This window comes from Paroedura picta, chromosome 17 (assembly GCF_049243985.1).
Source record: "Paroedura picta isolate Pp20150507F chromosome 17, Ppicta_v3.0, whole genome shotgun sequence".
Lineage (NCBI taxonomy): Eukaryota > Metazoa > Chordata > Lepidosauria > Squamata > Gekkonidae > Paroedura > Paroedura picta.
This window is the reverse complement of record NC_135385.1, coordinates 20,121,176-20,143,053: the sequence shown is the minus strand read 5'-3', so window position 1 is coordinate 20,143,053 and position 21,878 is coordinate 20,121,176. Positions and strand designations below refer to the sequence as shown.

Here is a 21,878-nt window from a genome sequence, read left to right as displayed (position 1 = left end):
TGTTTTAGGAATCAAGGTGAAGCAAGCCGTTTATTTGGAGTCTTAAACTCCCCCCCCCCCCCAATTTTATCTGCTGGAAGTAATGAGGTCTTGGAAGTTTAAGCACGGGATTTGGGGCAGGGAGGGGACCTCAGTGAAGGATAATGCTATGCTGTGAATCTTCCCTCCCAAGCAGCCATCACGAGGAGAGAAGCGATAATTCCAGGGGGTCTCCAGGTCCCCCCTTGGGACGGGCATCCCCAGGTGGGACCCACAAAAGGCCTGAAGGGAGGGGAGAGATCAACGGGGGTCAGCACAGCAAATCTGTCTCCTGGGGCCGGCGAGCCAAATGGCATGTGGAGATGCAGATATCCATTCCTCAAGACGGCACGTCAGGGACAGCTAATCCACAAGCAAGCAGCACCTTTGGCGGAGTCAACGACCGATTTATTCCCAAAAAGACACAGGGTCCTTTGTACCCCCCCCCTCCCAGGAAATAAAAATAAAAAGGAAGGCCTTCCCGCAGTTTCCTTTGTTGCCCCATCACAGATGTGCCCAACATTCAGCAGAATAAATATCACTGGAGAGATAACGATAAAGTCACGGCCGGGCACATTAGAATGCCAAACAAGTACAGAAAAAGCACAGAACGCGTCACCAGTTGTACAATGCAGCACCCGGATTAGGTAGAAGAGTTGAGTTTCATACCCTGCTTTTCACTACCCAAAGGAGTCTCAAAGGGGCTTACAGTCGCCTTCCCTTCCTCTCCCCCCTGTGGGATAGGAGAGGCCAAGAGAGCTCTGAGAGAACTGAGTCTGGCCCAAAATCGCCCAGCTGGCTGCATGTGGAAGAGGAGGGGGGAATCAAGCCCAGTTCTCCAGATTAGAGGCCCTCACACAAGCCACAGCCTTGGCCGTGGAGCTGCATGCCCCCTAGAAGGTAACTTCAGAGATGAAGTCCTGGGGGGGGGGGCATGTTCCCACGAGTGATGGGGTGGAACGGGGGTCTTGCCGCTGCAGCGGACTGCAATCTCATTGTGCTCTTTAGGGGGCTTTGTGTGGGCACCATGGAACTAGGATGGCCCATGCATACAGGCCCCAGGTAAGGAGCTACACCCTCTCCTGTCCAAAGCAACGCTTGTAAATAGGTTGACCTCATTACATTTCATTGGGGGGGGGGGAGAAGGAGAGATACGCCTAAACAATTTACAGGAAACGACTCCCAGGAGTGCAACAGCAAACAATGTCGAGCTTGGTAAGAATCTTTTTGGTTTTGTCGAAGGAAGAAGGGCACAGCAGGTTCGCTTCTTCCGACCTGGCTAATTAACATTTGAGAGCCCTCCGCTACGGCAGCCGGGGTTGGGGAGGCCGCTCAATTAACCCGAAACGCCCCAAAGCCAAATCGAGCACTTCTGGAAAAAGCGGGAAGCTCCACCCGCCCTCCCCAATTTCCTGCTCCTCCGAGGATCCCGCAAAACAGAAACGAGACGCTATCGGAGAGTGCAGTCCCACGCTAGACGCCCCGAGGCGAGCCGGTAGGAAGAGACGCAGTTCTGTTTTGGGAGACGTCAGCAACCGCGGAATTGGGGCTGTGGGGAACAGGGCCCAAAAGCTGATTAGGAGAGACCCACGGAGGAATCCTGCTCAACTCATAATCAAGAACGAGCTCAGAGTTGAGGACAGAGCTGGAATGCATCCGCACGAGTCCCTTGTGTTCTCGGACCGCCTTCCCATTTGTGCTTCAAAACCAGCAGGATGGATTTGCCCACTTCACGGAGGCCTCAAGGAAAGGTGAGTCCCCCTAGAGGCAGAGGGTCCTCTGCTCCAACCATCCCTCGGGGACGGGAAAAAGAGCGGACCCGCGCTTGCTAAAACGGGCGGTTCGTCAAGTTCCTGAGAAACACAAAACCAACTTCCGCTGCTGGCTCAGAGTTTCCGGCTTCGAAAGGGAACAACTCACGGCTCTTCTGCCTCGGCGGAGGGACTAGGCCCTCCCCGGCCCACCTCTCGCTTGGCCAGGGGCGGACACTCAAGCGGCTGTCATGCTCCCGTTCTAAGGCAAACACAGCTTCCAGGTGGAAGAGTCACCCGACGTCAGAACGCCTGCAAGGGAAAACAGGGGGGCTTTCAATGCACCGGCAAGTGTGCTGTGCAGTAAGGGCAAGTTTTTAGGGGGCGTCTGCACATTTTAGACCGGTTCGGAACCCACTTGGTACAGTCCCCCACTCTCCTTTTTACAAGGAGATCAAGGCGGCTTTGTCTACATCCCAAATTTAAAACAAGAAAAGGAGCGCCGTCAAGGGTGGCAAAATCTGCAGCGGGTGAGGATATTTTGTGAGTCCTTTGCTCGTTTTTTTCAGACATGGGGGCAGAAAGCAGGGAGAGCCCGGGAGCACCTTCAAGACAAACAACACCTGCAACAGGGAGGAGCTTGCAAGAGTCCCAGCTTGCTTCTTCAGGTATGATTTTGTCCATCTTGAAGGTGCTCCTGGACTCTCTTGCCCTTTTCCACCGCAACAGACAAACATGGCGACCCACCTAAATTCAAAAGGGGGATTCAAAGTTGCCCATTTATCCCGATGTGCAGATGCTCACAAGGTCACGAGGGTTTTTTTAAAAACAGTGGTGCAAACGTGCCTTTAATGTTGATCGTGCCGGTTTTCCCCAGCAGGGCAAGCAGAGGGTGCAGGGAGCACCTGTGTGCCCTGACCCCCCCTCCCCCCCTCTCCCACTCACCTGCCTCTGCTGCTAGGGCTGCTTCGGGGGCGTCTTGCCCTTCGGTGGACTCTGAAGCCTCTCGAGATTGTGGCTGATGGATTGAAGGGCTTTCCCTAGGGGCAGACAGACCAGCTGTTAGCACCACTGGGCAGGCAGACAGAGGCGTTAGCAGCCAGAAGCGGTATCAACACAGGTGGGTGCCCTGCCGTTACTCCTATCACAGAGCCGTCCAGGGAAGGAGAAACAGAGCTGGGTTTTTTGCACTAGCTGAAGGAACTCCAAAGTGGCTGACAACCACCTTTCCCTTCCTCTCCCCACAAGAGACACCCTGCGAGGGGGAGCTGAGAGAGCCCTGAGAGAACTGCTCTGTGAGAACAGCTCTAACAGGACTCTGACCGGCCCAAGGTCGCCTAGCTGGCTGCATGGGGAGGAGGGTGAGGTATCAAACCCAGCTCTGTGGATTAGAGGCCGTCGCTCTGAACGACCACACCAAACTGGCCCCATCGAGGGTGAGAGTATTCGATTCTCCTTACCCATTTGTCCCACGCAATTTTCCAGGAGACTCGACAGTTCTGGCAGGCTGAGGGCCTTCAAGGGGGAAGGCCCTTCTGCAGGACCTAAACGAAAAAAAGCGCAGAGAAAATCCTTGGTCAATCAGCCACTGGCCCATACAGTGTCAAGCAAGGAGAAAAAGCAAGGAAGGGTGTGTGTGTGTGTGTGTGTGTGTGTGTGTGTGTGTGTGTGTAGGAGGGGGGAGGTCAGGACAGTGATTTCAAACAGGGAAGGGCCAGCTGGAAGCGTGCCGGTTGAGCCTGGGCTCCAGAGCGACTCCATCTGGCCCTTCGCCGAATCTGAATCAAGATGCGGTAAGAAGCTACCTTTGCCATTTCACTTCCGAGGCAAGAAAGCAGGGCGTCTCCCCGCACTCGCCATCCAGGGGGAGGGAAACGTGTCAAGGCAGTGAGGCTGGACTCAGGGGGGAAGTTGTTCTCTGCCACGGTAGATGCCTCCCTCCCACTTACCAGCTTCCCGGGGCGCTTTCGCCTCTGACTGCCGTCCAGCCGTGTGTTTGCGAGTCAACCGAGAAGACAGCTCTGCCTGGCAGGCCCTACCAAGAGGAAGCAAATACAGTCAGTGGGGTACCCCCAAAGCATACAGAAGTCTGGAAGCTGGGCCTCTGCCATAGATACTTCTGGAGGGATCGCTGGCTAGGCTCCCACCTCCTCACTAGGATGGAAACTGAGGAGGGGAGAGGAGAATTCCCAGGGAAGAGCCTCTTTCCCTTCCAGGTCCCCCCCTCCCCGCTGCCCTGGTGCAAAGAAATGAACATTGCACACCAAGGAAACTTCAGCTACGCAGAAATAAATTCCCATCTCAAAATTGGAGACTTTGCCAAGTGGGGAAATCACTCGCTGTGAACTGTCCACTGAAATAACCCAGGATCTTCAGACTCCGTTACACCTTATAATGAGGACGATTATAAACAATGGTCCCCCATATAACAGAGCAGGGATCCAGGGGGGTATTTTCAAGGCCAGCCCACTTCTTTTATAAGAGGCTCGTGTTAATTTAAAACAAAAAAATCTAGAGTCGTTCACTGAGAACGCTCCCTTCTTTACTGGAGTGGCCGCCACTACCTGGAGGGGCCTCAAAGGTGCTGAAAGCGCGGCTTTCCAGCAAAAAAACTAAGATGCGATTCTCCAGTGGCCGGCAACCCCGTTTTGCTCTGGGCTTGTATCCCTGACTAATTCCCACAAGGAGGACCCGGGGGCTCATCCTGGATTCCCAGAAGTCAGGCTCCATTCCCTGGCACCAGGTTCCACAGTCAGCCCGGTGCCTGGATTTCTCCCACGGCAGATTCTCCACGCAAACAGATAACGCAACGCGGAAGGAGGAGCTAGCAAGGAAGGGGGCGGAGAGAAAGGAGGCCGGACCGGGGGGGGGGGCAGGGGGCTCACCGCATCTGCTCTAGCAGGACCCCAGTGTTCCGGGCCACGGCCTGCACCTCCCGCAGCTTCGCCTGGGCCTCGCTCCAGGCTACCTCCCGCTCCATCAGGCAGCTCTCGGCCACGGCGCGCAGCTCCTGCTCCTGGGAGACTTGGCCCTTCAGCGATTCCGCCTCCTCGCACCTCTGGAAGGCAGTGGGCATGAGTCAGCGGTACCGCCGGGCACCGCGCGAGGCAGTTCTCACTGAGAACTCCAGGCTGACCTTCGAGTTGACTTGACGGCGAAAAGGGGGGGCCTCCCCAACCCCACGGAATCGAGGGTCTTGATGGTCCGACCCGGGGAGCCCCTTTCCTCTGCCTACACCTTACTTGTGGAACCAGGCTGAATACACGAGGGTGAGAGGCTCACCTTGTGCAGCTGAATGGCCAGCTCCTGCATTTCCGCCTCCAGGCGGTCTGCGTAGGCCAGCTCGAGGGCGTCGCTCAATGGCCGCGCGTTGCTGTGCCAGCGGGCAATGGCAGAGGTCATCTTCCTCTTCGGTCCAAAGAGGCTGGAGGGGAAAGGAGTAGAGTGATTGAGAGCGCCACCCCCAAAATGGCTGCCACGAGAGGAGGAGCTACAGGTAAAAATGGCTGCTGCTGGAGGCGGAGCCAAGCAGAACTGCTTCCCTCCTTGCCCTTTGTGGGAAGAATGGAAGGGGGGATGGAACCGCACACTGATTAAGAAAAGCCTGAGTGTTTATCAGTCTTCCTAATCCTCCTAATTAATGCAGCCATGGGAAACCCTGCCATATGATGGTCCTATCCACTTTGTCAAAAGTGTGGTGGCGGCCAAGTAAGGGTGGGCTAATCGGAGCTGAAAAAACATCCAGAAAATAATCTGCCAGAGACAGAGGCCTCTACCTCACAAAGCAGGCCCTGCCCAAGAGATGCCCCTGGATCCATGCTCCATTATATGCTACGGAGACCACTGTTTATAATCGTCCTCATAAGGCATAATGGAGCCCAAAACATCCAGCATTTCTCTATGTCGCCATGGAGAAAGCTGTTCTACAACCCACAAATGGTGGACTACAATGTTCCGGAGGCAGGGAAATATCCCAGGACATGCAGTAGCATATTCCATCTTGGGGGAGGGGGGGATGCGATTCTAAGCTCACCTCCTGGAGAACGTTAAAAGAGTCCAATCTCCAGGCTGCCAGACAATCCTAGATTTACTGACTACGCTACAACCACGGAAAATAAATTCCGCCTCGTAGGTGAGCGCACCCCAGCCAAAGGCCCCGGAAGCTGCCCCGCAGCTGTGATCGGATGGGGCAGGCAGATAAATAGCCCTAGCACAGCCCAAGCTACGACATTCAGGGAAAAGGGGATTCAGCCTGCAAAGCCTCCTTCAGGAGCGCAGGGGCGAGTGGGGCGGCCGACTCACGTGACGCCGATCTCCTTCAGGTCGCTCTCCGTTAGCGTCAGGAAAATGCGCAGGTCGACGTCCTGCTCCTCAAACACGGGCAGGTACTTCAGGCAGCCGATCTGCTCCAAGAAGGTGGCCAGGTCCTGGCGCGGGGCAGTGCACTAAGAGAGGTGAGCAAATGCTAAGACTCAATGCTGGAGGGGGCTTGCTGACTGAAACACTGGCATCGCTTCTCCAACGCAAGGAGGGCTGTGCCACGTTCTGCAGCACCCAAACAGAAGGACTGGAGGGGGGAGGGAGGGGGAGGGGGTTGGCAGCCTGCTACCCACCACACCCACCCTGCAGAGCAAGCTGCAACTTGCTTCTAATAGCGTGGTGGCTTGCGTCCACACGCTGGCTCCTTTTCTAGCCATCCCGCTGTGTTTACCTGGGATCCGGGGTTAGACGGTGCTTCGGGCTTTGGGCCCCCGCAGTGCTGACTAGATGCCCTGGGCCTGTGAGATCCGCGGCTGCCGTGGTTATCGTTCTTCGCCCTTGTGTAGCTCTTGGCCTGTTTCCGCTGGGAGAGTTTGCCGGCGTGGTCAGAATCCTGCAAAATACAGAGGAAGAAGAATTGAGCCCCGAGCAAGGGAAAGGCACGGAACCATGTTCCGGTCGGGTAGAATCTTAAGAGCTCAACCAGAGGGCCCGGCCTGGGAATGGGTCTGGGAAGGCAAGTTTGGACCGCCGAGCTCCTTTCCCTTTCCGACAGCGCCCACCTCGTTGCTCTCCACGGAGCCCTCGCTGCCGATCCCGGCCGCTTTGGGCAGGCTTTCGCAGCTGCTGCTGGTGGAAGGCGTCCGGAGCGGGGCCAAGTGATTGGCGACGGAGGAGTACTCTTCTGGAGGGAGAGAAGGGAAGCGACAGTGAGGTTCTCCCCCTCTCAGCTCATTGCTGACCTCCCCACCTCCCAGCCTACAGAAGGGAGAGATCCAGAGACAAGGGATCAAGTTGCTCGCACATTTTAAAAATTATTTCTGCCCAACAGATTTCTGGCATTGTGCAAAGTTTGGGGGAAGCCATGGTTGACCTACAGCATCCTAGTAGGATTTTCAAGGCAAGAGACATTCAGCAGTGGTTTGTCTGCGTCAGGAGCCTGGCAGTCCGCCGAGGTCTCCCATCCAAATACTAGGCAGCGCAAACCTTCCCAGGTGAGATGTGACCGGGTTACCCAGGTCAGGAATGAGGTCACATCATCATCACCATTATTATGATTAAGCTATGACCGCCCGGTTTTTCTGTCCTGGTGGTTTGCGGCAGGAGGGGGAAGCCGGCAGGAATTGGCGTCTCCAAGACAACCCTCTCTGGAGTAAGGCAGCAAGCTCCACGCCCGTGGATGCTGTTATCCCGTGAAATAAAGCAGGGCCCCCAGGCCACAAGGAGAAGCACGGCACTGCTGTACAGAAATGCCTTGGGGCGCCTACCGATTGGAACCTCTCAGATACGTTATTCGAAATTGACTCCACTGCTGTGAAGGACAGAGAAGTCCCTTTCCTCCTACCAGGATGTTGAGGCACTCTTTGGGGGGCGGGGTGTCTCTGGGCCAGAAAGCCCAGAAGGGAAAGTCAGATTGTCTAGAACAGCAGGCTGGTTTGGTGGGGGGGGACAATGGTGTGGCCTCCCTCCCTCCCTCCCCCCTCCAAGAGCCGTACCTCGGCTGCCGCTGCTCTCCACGTCCCGCTCGTTGATGGGCGAGGTGACGTCTCTGTACCGGAGGTCTCCCCCTTCGGCGCAGCTTCCTTCGTCACTGAAGGTCACGTAGCCTTCTGGAGGGACCTGCTCTGTGTGGGAAACCAAGGCGGGGAGAAGAAAAGGGAGGTGAACCAAGGAACAGAACGCCAGGGTGCTGAGAAACAAGCCTACGACGTAGCGCTGACGATCGACCGGCGGAGCACGCAGTAAGCCGCTTTTCCCAGAAAGCTGGGGCCGCAACGGAGCAACGCAGGGGGTTTCACCCCTTGCCTTTCCCAAAGGTGTTCAGGGGAAGGCATGGTGCTACTAACCCACCCGGCCCCTCCAAATCTGCCCTCACAATAACTCCGAAAGGCAGACCCAGTGAAAAAGAAAGCCTGTCTGACCCCAAATCACCCCACTCCCCAGACTCAGGAATGCCACTCCAGCTGCCCCCTTGCACTGGCTTGTTCACACAGACCCAGATGCCCCATAACACAGCAGTGCGTCATCCCAGGGCCGAGAGGGACGGGAGGTGGAGCCGCGATTCACCATAGCGCGAGGGGTTCCTTCCTCCGATCCTGACCGCTGTTATCTTGGCCAGAGCGTGGGGCCCTTCGTGGATGCTGGGCCCCTTGGACTTGCGGGCGGGCCTTTGCCTCTGCGGGGAGGAGTACGATTCATCCGAGGAGCTCAGGTCTTCGTATTTCCCTGGGGGTCCGAAAGGGAAGCGATCAGCAGGCCGAGAAGCCATGGGGGTTTGTTTTAGTGGCTTACATTTGCTTATTTTTCGCCCAGGTTCAGGAATTCTTAGCACCAAACAGTCTCGTACTGTCAATCCTCCCCTCCCACCTTGAAAAGACAGGCATTGGCCAAAGACTTAACCATGAACTAAGTAAAGCCGGTTTTCTAAATAGAGAGGAGAACCTAGAATTGTGAAGGTAACATCCTTCTACAACCACAGTGCAGATTATTAAGGGGAAGTTGGTTAAACCTCGGAAGGGCTTGAGCCTGGCTAAGCCCGGGAATATAACTCAGCATAAATCGTTGGTTTACTTACAATATGCTGGTCTTTTAAACAAATGCCACGCTCGCAATAGAGAAAATAGACTTCAAGAAAGGGGATCCTGGTGGAGGGGAGGGATCTCTAAGTCACGGAAGGAAAGCCTGGAGAATTCGGGACGCAGGGCACAGATCCTGCTGCAGTGAGGAATGGACTCTCCCCCCCTCCTCTCCCGCCACGAGCCGTGAAAAAGGGTCTACAGTCACCTGCGCCTCTGCAAAGGATCTTGGGCACGGGGGCTGTGTGCAAGTCGATCAGCCCGACGATCTTGGTGTGTCCGTATTGCATGGCCAAGGTGCGTGCCGTGGCCCCCGTACTGTCTCTTACGTCCACTCGCACACCCTGCCAGGAAGGAACACACAAGGACAGCTTACAATTGCCTTCCCTTTCCTCTCCCCACAACAGACACCCTGTGAGGTGGGTGAGGCCGAGAGAGCCCTGATATTACTGCTCGGGCAGAACAGCTCTGTCAGGACTGTGGTGAGCCTGTGGGCTGCATGTGGAGGAGGAGGGAATCGAACCTGGCTTGCCAGATTAGAAGCCGCCGCTTGTAACCACTGCACCGAGGATAAAATGGAGAGGGGAGAATCGCAGGTGCTGCCCTGAGATCTCAGAAGGTAGAGAGCATGCATGGAGTGCTGTTCAGGCTCATCTGGCTTTGGGCAATCGTCAGAATGTGCTGTGGCTAACAACCCTGGCCACGTTTTGCATGAGGGCCGTAGCCATGAGGGCCGTAGCATGATGTAGGAAAAATAATGTAGAAAAACGGTTGTGTCATTCTGTACTGAAAAGAATCCAGCTTTTGTGGATCGTTGTAGCGCTGATCACATGTTCTGGCCATTATTTTACTTCATATATATTCTACATCTTTAGGGGTTGTTTCAAGTCTAATGTATAGTTTATTTCTCTTAAATGGTATATTGCCAACTATATATCTATTGTAATAGATTTTGATCCTGTCTTTTTAAGGCTGCTTTAGATAATTTTGCAAACATTTTGTTACAGGGTCTTTCTATTACAGTTATTAAAGATAAAGTTGTGTTTTTATAGATTCTCTCTCCCCCCGCTCCCCCCCCCGAAGAAGCCTGCAGGGCGAAATACATTGTGAATTTGGGAAAGAAATATGACTTGTCACCCAGCATTTTCAACTTTTTGTCGTGATACGCTGCTGGGTGCTGCCCGCCTCCCTGCTCCCCCCCCCCTTTATAGTATACACATGCCAGATGATAGAAAAAGTAATTACGTGCAATATATTGGGAGCTATAAGCAATTTGGCGAGTTTGGCTTGTTAGCTGAAAGAAAGAGCCAACGGCTCCATTCAAAGCTTTCCAAAATAAAGGACGGCGCATGAAGAAGAATAAAAAAAGAGGGGGGGGGGATAGCAGAAAGTTATTGGAGAAAGAAGTTAGTGCGGGTGAACTGTCTCTACCCCGACCCCCCACCCAGCTCAGAGTCTGACAGCGGAATAAGAAATATTAGTGGCAAAGAGAGATGCAGAGGCTGGGGCAAAGGTGCCTGGAAGTGACCGAGGAGGCACTTACATGGTTGAGGAGATACTGGACAATGATTTCGTGGCCAGAAGCGGCCGCTTCCATCAGGGGGCTGTATCCGCAGAGGGGCTCCCTGGACAACAAAAAGATACCAGCCCCAGGGTCAAAAGAGGCGGATGGTCGTGGAGCGCACGGCGGTCACACGCAGCCAGAGAGAGGTACCCCGCTTGGGTTTAACACAGTTTGGGGGAGCGCATGGGTTCAGCTTCTGATGTGAGCCAAATGACTCACATAAGACAGGCCAAAGTGCAAATGCTCGTCTCACGGGACCATCACGAAGACACCACAGCCTACGTGCCATCACTGGCCAAAAATGTCTAGATTTGAGTTGTTGATGCTTTTGCTCTTGACTTTGCAATAGTCTGCTGCTTCTCAAACACACTTTGGGGGAGAAAATGAGAGAGGATTCTGAAAGGGAGTCCCAAGAACAAAGAACAGCACTGCAGGAAGACACGAGCAGACAGGGAGAAGCAGAAGAGCTCAGAGTTTAAATCCGGGAAGGGAAGACAACCAACAAGAGGGCCGCAGGAGGAAAGGATGACTGCAGAGAGCTCTGAAGGAAGGCCTCAGCGTGACCCAGAGAGAGGCAAGAAAAGGAATCAGAGCAGATGAATGAACACGAGTAGCAAAAAGTGAGAAAGAGGACCAAGAAAGAGGACCACAAAGTACTGATGAAAAGGAACAGAACGGGAGCTTCTGCCAGTCTTTGACGCAAACAAGGCGTCTTCCCTGTGAGTGCCTTTCCCTTGGTGTGGCTACGCCAGCGCTGGCAGACAAGCAAGGCTTTCAAGCTTCCCCCTCACCTGCAGTTGGCGTTGGCTCCGCTCTCCAGCAAGAACTTCACCATCTGCTGATGGCCGGCACTGGTGCAGTGGAAGAGGGCGGTCCAGCCGTGAATGTCTTTCATCTCCAGCTCAGCACCTTGCTGAGAAAGAAACAGCAGAGCGTCAATTAAGGCCTGCTCGTCCCGCAATCCCACAGCAGTCGTTTTATGGCCAGGTCTACACTGCGTTGCTGAAACCCTTTGCTGCACTGGGAGGGAGACAAAGAGGGCCAGTATCTGGTCCTCCACATGTCCGTGTTTATTTATCATGCTCTTCTGACTGAAGTCTTGAGTGTTGACAATCAGGAATAAGATCACTGCCGGATACCAATACAGTTCAGGATGCAGATATAACCTTCCAGCTCTAGCATTCTAACCACTCGCAAGATCTGCGCTCCTTCCAGCACCATAATGACGAGGGGAGTTGCAATGTAGAGAGCCAGTTTGGTGTAGTGGTTAGGAGTGTGGACTTCTAATCTGGCATGCCAGGTTCGATTCTATGCTCCCCCACATGCAACCAGCTGGGTGACCTTGGGCTCAACACAGCACTGATAAAGCTGTTCTGACCGGGCAGTGATATCAGGGCTGTCTCAGCCTCACCCACCCCACAGGGTGTCTGTTGTGGGGAGAGGAAAGGGAAGGTGACTGTAAGCCGCTCTGAGCCTCCTTCGGGTAGGGAAAAGCGGCATATAAGAACCAACTCTTCTTCTTGTATCAGTGGCTGCAAACAGCAAAGATCTACCATATTTGCCATACATGTTGCCCCTTTCTTCAGGTTCCTGGCACAGAGACCCTACCTGAAGCAGCAGGTAGGCGACAGTTTCATTCCCACAACTAGAGGCCAGCATGAGCGGAGTCTGCCCTTCCGGGGTCGGGACGTTCACGTTTGCGCCAGCCTCCAGGAGCATCTGCACTATGGCATCGTGGCCAATGTACGAGGCGTACATCAGGGCGGTCCAGCCCCCCCAGTTCCGCTGATTCAGATCCAAGCTCCCGCTGGAAGGGACAGGACAGGATGAGATTTTCCCCCAAGGGGGAGCACATCTTGATCGGTTGTGACAATATGCACATTTCTGATCTGAGAGAGAGACAACTTTTTAAAACATTTTCTGTTTCTGATATCTACCCCATTCTGGGGAACCTGAAAGGCAGAATGCTGTTTTGTGTCCCTTGGATTGCTTCTAAGAAAGGTTATTACACAACTTTTGTTCTTTTAAATATATGTTGGTTTTCTAACCTACTCTGTCTACCAACTTCTCAGGGGTTACCATTTTTTTTTAAATCTCACTGACCCTCTTTAGTAGCAGTGCCAAACAAGTACTGAAGATTTTAGAAGGACACGATCACATCTCAAGGTTTTCACGCCTTACCCCTGAATGCAAGCTCGCACCACCTCATGCTGGCCGACAGAGGCAGCCGTGTGAAGGTCCAGCGGGACGTCCAGCTCTTGGTGGCCGGCCACCGGGCCCAGCCCGTGCCACATGGACAAGCTGCGGTCCAGCAGCTCCGACTCGCTGGCTTCGTCGCTCAGTTCTGACATAGTGGCCTGGCAGGGCGGAGAGGAAACAAGTCAGCAATTTGGGACTAAGATCCTGCTAGAGAATCCGCAAGAATAAACAATACTGACCTTGACAGACCAATATCCTGACAATAGAAGAGTGGGTATTATAATCTGCTTTTCAATACCCAAAGGAGTCTCTTCCTCTCCCCCAGCATACACTTTGTGAGGTAGGTGAGGCAGAGAGCTGGGAGAGCCCAAGGTCACCTAGCTGGCTACATGTGGAGGAGGAAATTAAACCTGGCTTGCCATATTAGAGGCTGCTGCTCTTTAGCACAATGCCAAGCTGTGTTCAACTTCCTAACCAGGTTTTGCCATTTGTTTCAATGGGGAGGGGGGCTCTAAGGACAGAATACAGTGAAAGGGGGAACCTCCGAGGGCAAAGGAAGTCAGCTTATGCTTTAGGTCAGGGGTGGCCAAACTGTGGCTCTCCGGATTTCTGTGCTAGCAAAAGCTCATGGGAATTGTAGTCCACAGGCATCTGGAGAGCCACAGTTTGGCTTTAGGCGCTCCACTTCTGCAACAAACTGCTTATTGGGGCACACTGGCTTCAAAGGTAGAGCAAACACACAACTCAAGACTTCCTGCCCCTGGATAAGGATTCTCTTGTGAGGTGCCGGCATGGGAATGGACTAAAACTCCCAGGGGTGCTATGATCACAACCTCCCTTCCTCCTTTTTAGCAGAACGAGCATGTTTCTAAAACGAACAAAATATCACACCAGCATCACAACAGCATTTGCATCTGGCTGAAAAACAATCTACCCCCCTCAATTCAAGTAGGTAACCACATTGGTCCAAAGCAGCAAAACAAATTTTGAGTCCAGCGGCACCTTTAAGGGCAACAAAGTTTTGCTCAAGGTATGTGCGCAGCACGCTTTGTCAGATGCTAAAATGGAAAATGACAGGCCACGTATATGTGGAGAAAGTCGAACACAACAAAACTTGATTATAATAACACCTTTAAGACCAACAAAGGTTTATTTGAAGTGTGAGCTAACAAGTGCATGCACTCTTCCTCACACAAAATGGAACAAGGATCAAAAGAGTACAGACTTAAAGAAAAGGTAAATACACAACTTAATGAAGATGCTTAACAGATACACAGACCTTACGGGACCCCAGTGTGTTATTCCTGTAAGCCCTGTGTATCTGGCAAATATCGTCATTATGCTGCACACTAATCCACGACCGACTTTCTCCTTGTATGCCTGGCCTGCCTTGTATGCCATTCCGTCGCCTAATGAGCACAAAAAGTTTTCGTTCGTCAAAAATTCGATTGCTTCCACTCTGGCTGTTACCTGCCACTGAGCTATCTAGGAAGGACGGAATATATATATTAAAAAAGGGTATTATTGATCCATGTCCCTGACATGCTAGCTTTCTGCGTGCAGGGAGTCCTCGAACTCGCTGTATCGAACGGCAGAACCAAGCTAAGAGTTCACCGTCGCAGTCCGGGATCTCTTTGCCTCTAAGGGGCCTGGAGCTTCGCAGGAGGGGCCCATAAGGTCAAGGCTTCCCACGGGGCACCGAGCAAAAAAAGCTCCTACCTTCTATCCTTCGCCGGTCCTCACCTGCTCGCTTCAATTCACCCCCAGCGAGGAACGCCGCCACTTCCGCCGCGCACAGCATGCCGGGACTGCGGATGCCGCTCATCCCGCCGTGTGACCGTGAAAACTACAATTCCCAGCGCACCCTGCAGGGCGCGTCCTTAAACCAGCCAATCAGAAGCAAAGATCCAGCCTGCCGCGGAACGAGGCGGTCGACGAAATCACGAGAGCGTAAGCAGGTGGCGCGGCTCAGGTCCTGGAAGGGCAGTAAGACAAAAGGTGTTATAAAAACATTTCATAGGCTTTGCCGCGGGATAGTTTCAGTAGCAGCGTTTTTATTTTTCTGAGTCTCCCGTTGGAGGTTTGGGGTTAGCGGGCTTGGGAGGGAGCAGGATAACTCAAGCCCGTGAGTTAAGTTTAATGAACCTTCCAGGACTTAAAAAGAAAACAAAAGCACGGTGGGCGGAGCGTGCACCTGCAGAGCCCGTTTGCGAGAGGTGTGTGGCATTGGCGGGGAAGAGGCGGTGATGAAAGCTTGGGCGATGGCGGGGGGCGCGGAGTACGAGCGGTGCGTTGGGGGGTGACAAACTCCTTTTTAATCTTCATACTTGGGGGGGGGGGGAGCATCCCAAAGTTACTATTGGTTGGTTGGGGCCGTTGGCGTCCGGTTGCCATGGGAACAGTGGAGGCGGGGTCTGGCGGCCGGAAAGTGAGGCGCCATCGCCGTGGTGACGGTTGCCTAAGAAACGGTGGCAACTGGGGGTCTCGCGCCGTAAAGGGAGGTGGCCGTTGGCTTGGCGACCGACCCTTCCTTTCATCCCCGCAAGCCCGTTTAATTTTTAACAAATCAATTGTAAACGACCGCTCTCCATCGTCAGGCTTATTTAAAGATATGGCCTGATTATTAATCAATTAGCTAATTAATTCGTTTTATTGGGCTACCGACCCTCCCCACACTGCGTTTGGGGCTGTTTGCAACAACAAAAATGCATGCACAGTAATGCAACAGGAATAAGAATCAATAATCTTTAGGATTAAAGCAGTAAGAATGAAAAAATGGAAATAAAACCTCAGCTGGTAGCGGGAGTTCAGAGATGCAAAAGAAAAAACGTGGTACCTATTGTGCTAGTTCGGAAGTGCTGGGTTTAATCTGCAAATAATAAATCTGCAAACGATAAATAAACATAGATTATTTTACCGACCCTTGAACGCTACTGTCATTTCTGTTTCGTGGGGTTTTAGTATTTTATTGTAAACCGCCACGAGCTGGCCTGGTTTCTGGAGTGGCGATGGATAAATCCAATCCATCTAGTAAATAAAATGACACGCTTCTGATTTTTGTTTGTTATCACGGTGCTATGCCCCCCTGCCATTAAATTTGTAGCGTGACGCTTAGTAAAATTCTATTACCCTTCCCATTCCGTGACTGGCTTCTGGCTCGGTGGTCCCCAATACGGTGCCCATTGATATCTTTTTGGGCATGGGCCCACTGGTTTTAGAAAATGACTGGGGCCAAGTGAACCTTTTGCCCTGGAAGGTTTCTAATGCCCATCAGGGATTGGATTGGCTGGGCAGGTTCTCCTTGGTGCCACTGCATGAGGCTCTTCACTCTATGACTGGAGGTGGTTACTCCCACACCACATGTTATCAGAATCCCAAAGGTGCCTGCAGGCTCAAAAAGTTCTGGACCTCTGTTCAAGGACATCTGGATTCATGGCTAAGGAGGGGTTTCATCCCAGGACTCCCACTGGTCCAATATTATCTGTGTAAACCGTCCTGGCCAGGCACTTATTCTGCTTTCCCCCCCCCCTTTCATGCTGACCTCTGAAGCTCTGCGTTGGCAAAATACACTTGCGAAGGACTTAAAATGGACTCCGAAGGTCAAAGCAAGGACAAAGTGGCTCCCCCAAACCTCCCGATGGCTTCTTTCCAGTGGGGAGCAGTCCTGGCTGCAGTGAAAGATCAGATTCCCTCAATGGACTCTGATAACTCCACGGTAAGCAGCACTCTGCTCTCAAAAGAATGGCATATGCAGATCTTGATGCCGTTTTCCCAAAAGGGTGGTCTTTGGCTCGCTGTTGGCCATCGCACCACCAAATTTCAGGGGAGCATGAGGTTAACTTCTAGAACCAGAGACAGCTGAATTCTCTCCGGTTTCCTGACAGCCCTGGAAGGGTTTCCGGACAAGAAGAGTTGCTTCCTGCACCCCTGTCATCCATTGACCTCTGCCAGGGAGCCAGAAATTATAATCTTTCTCGCCTCCTCATAATATCCTAACCCGTGAGCTGCCTAAACCGCCCCCAGACCAATGTTACTGTTACCAAATAGGCCTCACTCGTCTTCTTTGTGCCGTTCCGCAGTCTGATGGCGACGAAGACGGGGACCTTTCGATCTTCCAGCGCGACCTGTCCAAGCTGATTCCCGACTTGTCTGAGGAGCTGGGAGACTTTTCTTTGGACAAAAGCAACTTGCAGGTGTCTGATGCTCCTTTCTACCACAAGACTTGGATAAATTTCTGTGTCATTTCTTTTGGGGGGGTGGGTGGGGACCAATTGGGCTGCTCTGTGAGCCAAGCTGGTATTCTTATTGCGAGAGAATTTTCCAATGTAAAAGCCGTCTTGTAGCCGCTGTGCATTAGTGATGACCTGAGAGGTGTGGCAGTGTTGTTGTTGTTGTTAGGTGCGAAGTCGTGTCCGACCCATCGCGACCCCATGGACAATGATCCTCCAGGCCTTCCTGTCCTCTACCATTCCCCGGAGTCCATTTAAGTTTGCACCGACTGCTTCAGTGACTCCATCCAGCCACCTCATTCTCTGTCGTCCCCTTCTTCTTTTGCCCTCAGTCGCTCCCAGCATTAGGCTCTTCTCCAGGGAGTCCTTCCTTCTCATGAGGTGGCCAAAGTACTTGAGTTTCATCTTTAGGTGTGGCAGTAGAAGGACACAAACAGCGGTGGGAGAAAATTTTAAACAATTGGTCTGCTCTTCTGGGGCAAATGGGGGGAGTGATGCAGGATAGCTGTGACTTGAGTCTTTTCTGTGTGTGCAGAATACAGTCACATTCATGAGACATCCACGAGAGCTCCAGAACGAAGATTTAGATACCGCATCCTTCCAGGCAGAAGAGAACGTACCTCGGTCCGCCTCAAAGGGAGACATCGCGCTCGACAGAGAGGGCCCTGGGCTCGGGACAAAAGAACCACCAAGTGAACAAGGGACGACTCCATCGGATGCCTCGAAAGAGGGCATCTCGGGAACTCTCGGAGAGAAGGATTCAGTGGCTAAGGAAGAGGAGGAGACTTGGAGCGCGACGCCTGGTGAACTGCCGCCCGTGAAGGGATTGACTCCTTTAAGTGAAAAAGGAAAACCGAGTGTAATTAACGGAGGGAAGGAAAGAAGGGAATTAATAGAGGCAAAAGTCCTCTCCAAAGTGATGCCGGAAAACGATAACAACAACTCAGGGAGTACGGATAAGGGGGAAAGTGCCGAGCGTGCGGCTTCAGCCAAGTACCCTCGTGAGCAGATGTTGTTTGCCTTTGAGGTACGTGTGGTCATCTGGTTCTCTTTTTTTCATCCGTTGAGCAGTGGGTTTTGGTTGTCTTTGGTAATCCGTAATTGCTTCAATTGAATAAGAAGGTCTGATCTAATGCGAACGGATTGTATTGTGTTGCGTTCTCCCCTTCTTCACAGCATCCCAGTGCAGCCCGTTAAGATAAGGAAGTGATTTGTGGCCGAGTGGGGATTTGAACCCAGGTCCCCTCGCTATTTTCGTCCAGCCCTTAAACTATGGGGCGATGCTGGGCATTTGAAATCAGCTTGATTTATTTTGAAATGTTACAGTGCTTTACAGAGTCAGGCCTGTTCTCTGTTGAAGCAGCAGTGCCAAGGGACGGCTTAGACAACAAGTTGCATTTCCGTATTCTGCCGTGCAGGTGTCCACTGATGCCCACCACCCACTGGTGCCCGGATGCCCACAATCCTGTGGTGCCAAAGTTCAACCGCCGGCTGTCCTTCTTCTTTCAGGACATTGAGAAGTGGGACCTAGACAGGGTTCTGCGAGACCTGGAGACGCAAAGTGAGACTAGCAGAAGCCAGGCAGCGGAGGAAATGGCTTTCCCTTCGATGGATCACGGTGAGAGGATTGCTTGAGTCAGCTTGGAAATGCAGGCCCGCTATTTGGAACACAGTCAAACGCTGGAGGGCATCTCCCCAAGGGTCAGACATGACCTGGTGCTTGCACAGGGGATACCTTGACCTTTACCTTTAAAATGCTGACATGTGTAGAGGCCAGATTCCAAGTGCACTGCCGTGCTTCGGATCCAAAGCAGACAGAATCTGGGAGATCCAGCCCCGCCTGCACACCTCCAAGACCCAGGAAGAGCCTTGTGAACTGGGTTGCCAGTCCCTATCTTTAAACAACTTGCCATGTAGACTTTCAGCACCGCTTGCAAGCGACGTATCAATACTGTCTTTTGCTGTGACTACACAGCTCACTTCCTCTGCAGATGTTGCCCAGTGTAGCCCCTGTGGGTGGGAAGCGCCCTTTTTCTGCTGCCTACTCTGCCAACGCCGGCTCCTCGAGGGGGGAAATGTGACTCTCTCCTTTGTTCTCGTCTCCAGAGACCCACAGGGCTGCGTCGCAGGCGAAGCTCATGGGGAAGCTGAAGGAGCTGTGTCTGAAGCAGTCGAGGGCCTTTTGCCTGCACCACAAGCGGCGTTTTGCCAAGCTGCCCCGTTTGAACCACGGCCAGGGGGACGGGAGGTCAGTGTTCACATTCGGCCAGTTCCTGGGTCCAGCTCTTGCTGGGAAACCCCTCTTCTCCCAGTTTGCATCAACAGGGCCCCCAGAGAAAGGGCAGGGAACCACTTGGGCCTGGCTTCAACCCCGGGGAATGCTCTTCCCTGATGAAATTGGGGCCCTCCAGGACTGTAAAGAGTTTTGAAGGGCGTGTGAGACAGAGTTATTCCACCCGTCCTGCAGTTGAGGCCAGGAAATTAACATTGAAGTAACCTCAGCCTCCCTACATACAGAGTGGCGGTTTACGGTCCACAAGGACACCAACTCACCCAGGGAAGAACAGGCTTCCTCCACAGGGTTTCCTCGAGGGCAGCGGAAGAGTAATAGTTAATATTTGATCACTTGACTCATATGAAGAGTCTTAAAAACTGGTGTTCCATGTAAAAATTACACCTTGTTAACTCACCCTGAGCCAATCAGACATCGTTTCGATGGAGTGATCGCATGGGCCCTTTTGTTCTCTGCTGATTCCCGTCAGCTCTTCAGGAGCTCTTTGGTCCGAAGAGCAGGACAAAACGTCTCCACATAAATCAAATGGTGTAATGCCCGTTCGTGACAATCCATAACAGGAAATGCATCCTAGCCATCTTTGGCCGGGGTGTACAATGACGGCAATGAAGTATTTGTATTTATTGTATTTATATATCACCTTCCCCTGAGGCTCCAGGTGGTTTACATAAAAACACAGGGAATAATACACGGAACTCAGCTTTTCACAATATCAGTAACACAGTTATAGAGTTATAGAATAGAATAGAAAGTTATAGAATAGAATGCCATCTTTTATTGTAATAATGGGGTATTTATGGGATTTTATGGGATTTTACTTTGATTTTATATTTTATTGTGAACCGCCATGAGACCTTTTGGCGAACGGCAGTATATAAATCCAATTATTAATTAATTAATTAACATTAAACGATAACAGAGGGAACAGAATATAATACTGCAAAGAGGCCCAGGGAAGAATGCATGAATGGGTTTTTGGGAGGGAGCAGGGTCATCTGGTCTCAACTGAATGTCTGGCGGAAGAGCTCCCTTTTGCAGGCCCTGCGGAACTGTTTTAGCTCCGTCAGGGCCCCGATCTCCTCCGGGAGCTCTTTCCACCAGCTGGGAGCCACGACAGAGTGATTGAAAAGGTCAACATATATATATATATTTAGTTCCAGTGAAGATGCCTTTTGCGTCTTGTCTTGCAAAGACGGATAACGTGTTGGCATGATGGTTCCTATCCTCAGAGACGTCCCCTTCCTAGCACCGCAGACAAATAGTCCCAGCACCGCTCCAGTGGAATTACAACGCGCTCCCGAACCCCCGACTGTATATATTGACTTAAGGGATGCAGAACCGCAGAGCTGTGAGTCGCTGACTGAAGCCGCACCGAGGTAATGACCGGCGTGTCACACAGGAGTGTGCCAGAGTGGCAGCTGAAAGGGGAAAGCCCCTTTTCGTACGCCCCCCCCCTCCCCATACGACGTAAAGAATCAAAAGGTATCTTGGCCCCTACCAAAGGGTTCACGCGTGACGCTTGAATCCATCCCAGGCTTGCTCAACAATCCAAAATCCCCAGTCATTATTCCGTAACTGCCTGATCTTTCTCCGCAGAAAACGGAAGGAGATATCAATTTGCAGCCCAGACTGTTTTCCGATCGCATATGAAGGCAATGTCAAAGCAGTCTTTCGGGAGGCTGGCTGCTCACTTCTTGAAGAGGGCCAGTTTTAGAACTCCCTTTCAAGCATGCGGAGTCCCCAGCAGGGACGGATCATGGGGGAGGGGGGCCATGACTGGCGGTGGCGGGGGGGGGGAGCAGGTGAGGAAACACCCAGTATAGTACCAGGGATCAGATTTACCTTCACCTAGGATTTTTTAAAGGGGGAAAAAATCCGTCATGTTGATGCCAATTAGAAGCTTTTTTTACTAACCCAAAGAAGAGGTGGACAGAAATTGGACTGCAACAGGACGGTACAGTATAACCAGGGATTTTTCAAGTCTGGGGAAAAGATCACTGAAATCCCACCCCTCCATTCCTCCACAAATGCCCTGGTGGGAACAAGCCAAGAGGCATGCGAAGACATGGATAGTTGAGCACCTGTGAAAATGTGTCGTGTTGTGTTGGAGGGAGAACCTAAGAGCTGTTGGGGTTCTGGAAGGGGGAGGGACGTTTCCCCTTTCCTGTGTCTTCCCTGCTGTTCCCCGGGGGACACCCCTCTTTACATTATATTAAACAGTTCTCGCCGAGGAGATAGCATAAGTCTCCTCTGGTAGAACAAGGCGCTCCAATGTGGCCTGTGACATCACAGGATCGTGGCTGTGAGCAGAAATGGTGCTAGAGAAGAAGGGGAGAGTAAATAAGTCCCTGTGTTTGCTTCCGTAGCTCAAGCGACAGCTCCCCAGACAGCGACGAAGATACGGAAGCGGCAGGCCCAGGAAAGGCAAAGGCGGCGATGGACGGGTTTTCTCCGCTCTCACGGTACAAAATAAAGCCGTTTTTTCCTGACAAGGCGCTGGGGTGTCTGTCCAGAGAGGGCCAGAGACAGAGCTGGAAAACTGCTGGTTTCCCAGGCTGTTGGAGGGAAGCGGTCACTGCTGCCTCGTCCCACGGAGGTTTTGGGTCACCTGAGATTTTGGGCACGAAGCAACCGAGGTTCTCAGTCAAGGGCTTCCCAAGGCACCATGTTAAGACGATGGGGTCTTGCAGTTGGGTTTCTGCCGCACCGTATATAAAAAGATGCCTTTCCCCCTACTCTGCACACACACGCACCCCGAGAAAGGGGTCT

General features: G+C 52.5%; 3 protein-coding genes across 8 annotated transcripts in view; 1 reads left to right on the top strand and 2 right to left on the bottom strand.

Annotated features, from left to right (window-relative positions):
- The window catches only part of CLUAP1 (clusterin associated protein 1), a 58,087-nt gene extending 56,018 nt beyond the window's left edge, over window positions 1-2,069 (bottom strand). Inside the window, exon 1 of the mRNA XM_077316985.1 lies at window positions 1,939-2,069. The gene's annotated coding sequence lies outside the window, so the exon portion shown is untranslated. The remainder of the gene's footprint in view (window positions 1-1,938) is intronic.
- Window positions 1,939-14,396, bottom strand: ANKS3 (ankyrin repeat and sterile alpha motif domain containing 3). Of its 2 annotated transcripts, XM_077316981.1 has the most exons (17): window positions 14,307-14,396; window positions 12,570-12,745; window positions 11,997-12,195; window positions 11,180-11,301; window positions 10,368-10,449; window positions 9,033-9,168; window positions 8,316-8,474; window positions 7,745-7,873; window positions 6,812-6,933; window positions 6,481-6,642; window positions 6,072-6,214; window positions 5,052-5,193; window positions 4,655-4,827; window positions 3,719-3,804; window positions 3,230-3,313; window positions 2,715-2,809; window positions 1,939-2,081 (listed from the first exon to the last, which is right to left on the bottom strand). In XM_077316981.1, exons 2-16 carry the CDS (start codon window positions 12,737-12,739, stop codon window positions 2,727-2,729), a joined length of 1,992 nt encoding a protein of 663 aa, XP_077173096.1. In that variant the 5' UTR covers window positions 12,740-12,745; window positions 14,307-14,396; the 3' UTR covers window positions 1,939-2,081; window positions 2,715-2,726. The 2 variants fall into 2 exon arrangements, with proteins under 2 accessions (XP_077173096.1, XP_077173097.1); XM_077316982.1 differs by lacking the exons at window positions 10,368-10,449; window positions 11,180-11,301.
- A 167-nt stretch (window positions 14,397-14,563) lies between these two features.
- Window positions 14,564-21,878, top strand: part of DNAAF8 (dynein axonemal assembly factor 8) — a 55,829-nt gene continuing 48,514 nt past the window's right edge. For 2 of the 5 annotated variants that reach the window (XM_077316575.1, XM_077316572.1), the window contains exons 1-8: window positions 14,663-14,803; window positions 16,137-16,302; window positions 16,667-16,780; window positions 17,352-17,843; window positions 18,326-18,434; window positions 18,923-19,064; window positions 20,339-20,485; window positions 21,476-21,571. In XM_077316575.1, coding sequence (XP_077172690.1) covers window positions 14,727-14,803; window positions 16,137-16,302; window positions 16,667-16,780; window positions 17,352-17,843; window positions 18,326-18,434; window positions 18,923-19,064; window positions 20,339-20,485; window positions 21,476-21,571 — 1,343 coding nt within the window. In that variant the 5' untranslated portion in view covers window positions 14,663-14,726. Of the gene's footprint in view, window positions 14,586-14,662; window positions 14,875-14,961; window positions 15,929-16,136; window positions 16,303-16,666; window positions 16,781-17,351; window positions 17,844-18,325; window positions 18,435-18,922; window positions 19,065-20,338; window positions 20,486-21,475; window positions 21,572-21,878 lie in introns of those variants that run through there. The other 3 variants (XM_077316577.1, XM_077316574.1, XM_077316576.1) reach the window with 3 other exon arrangements.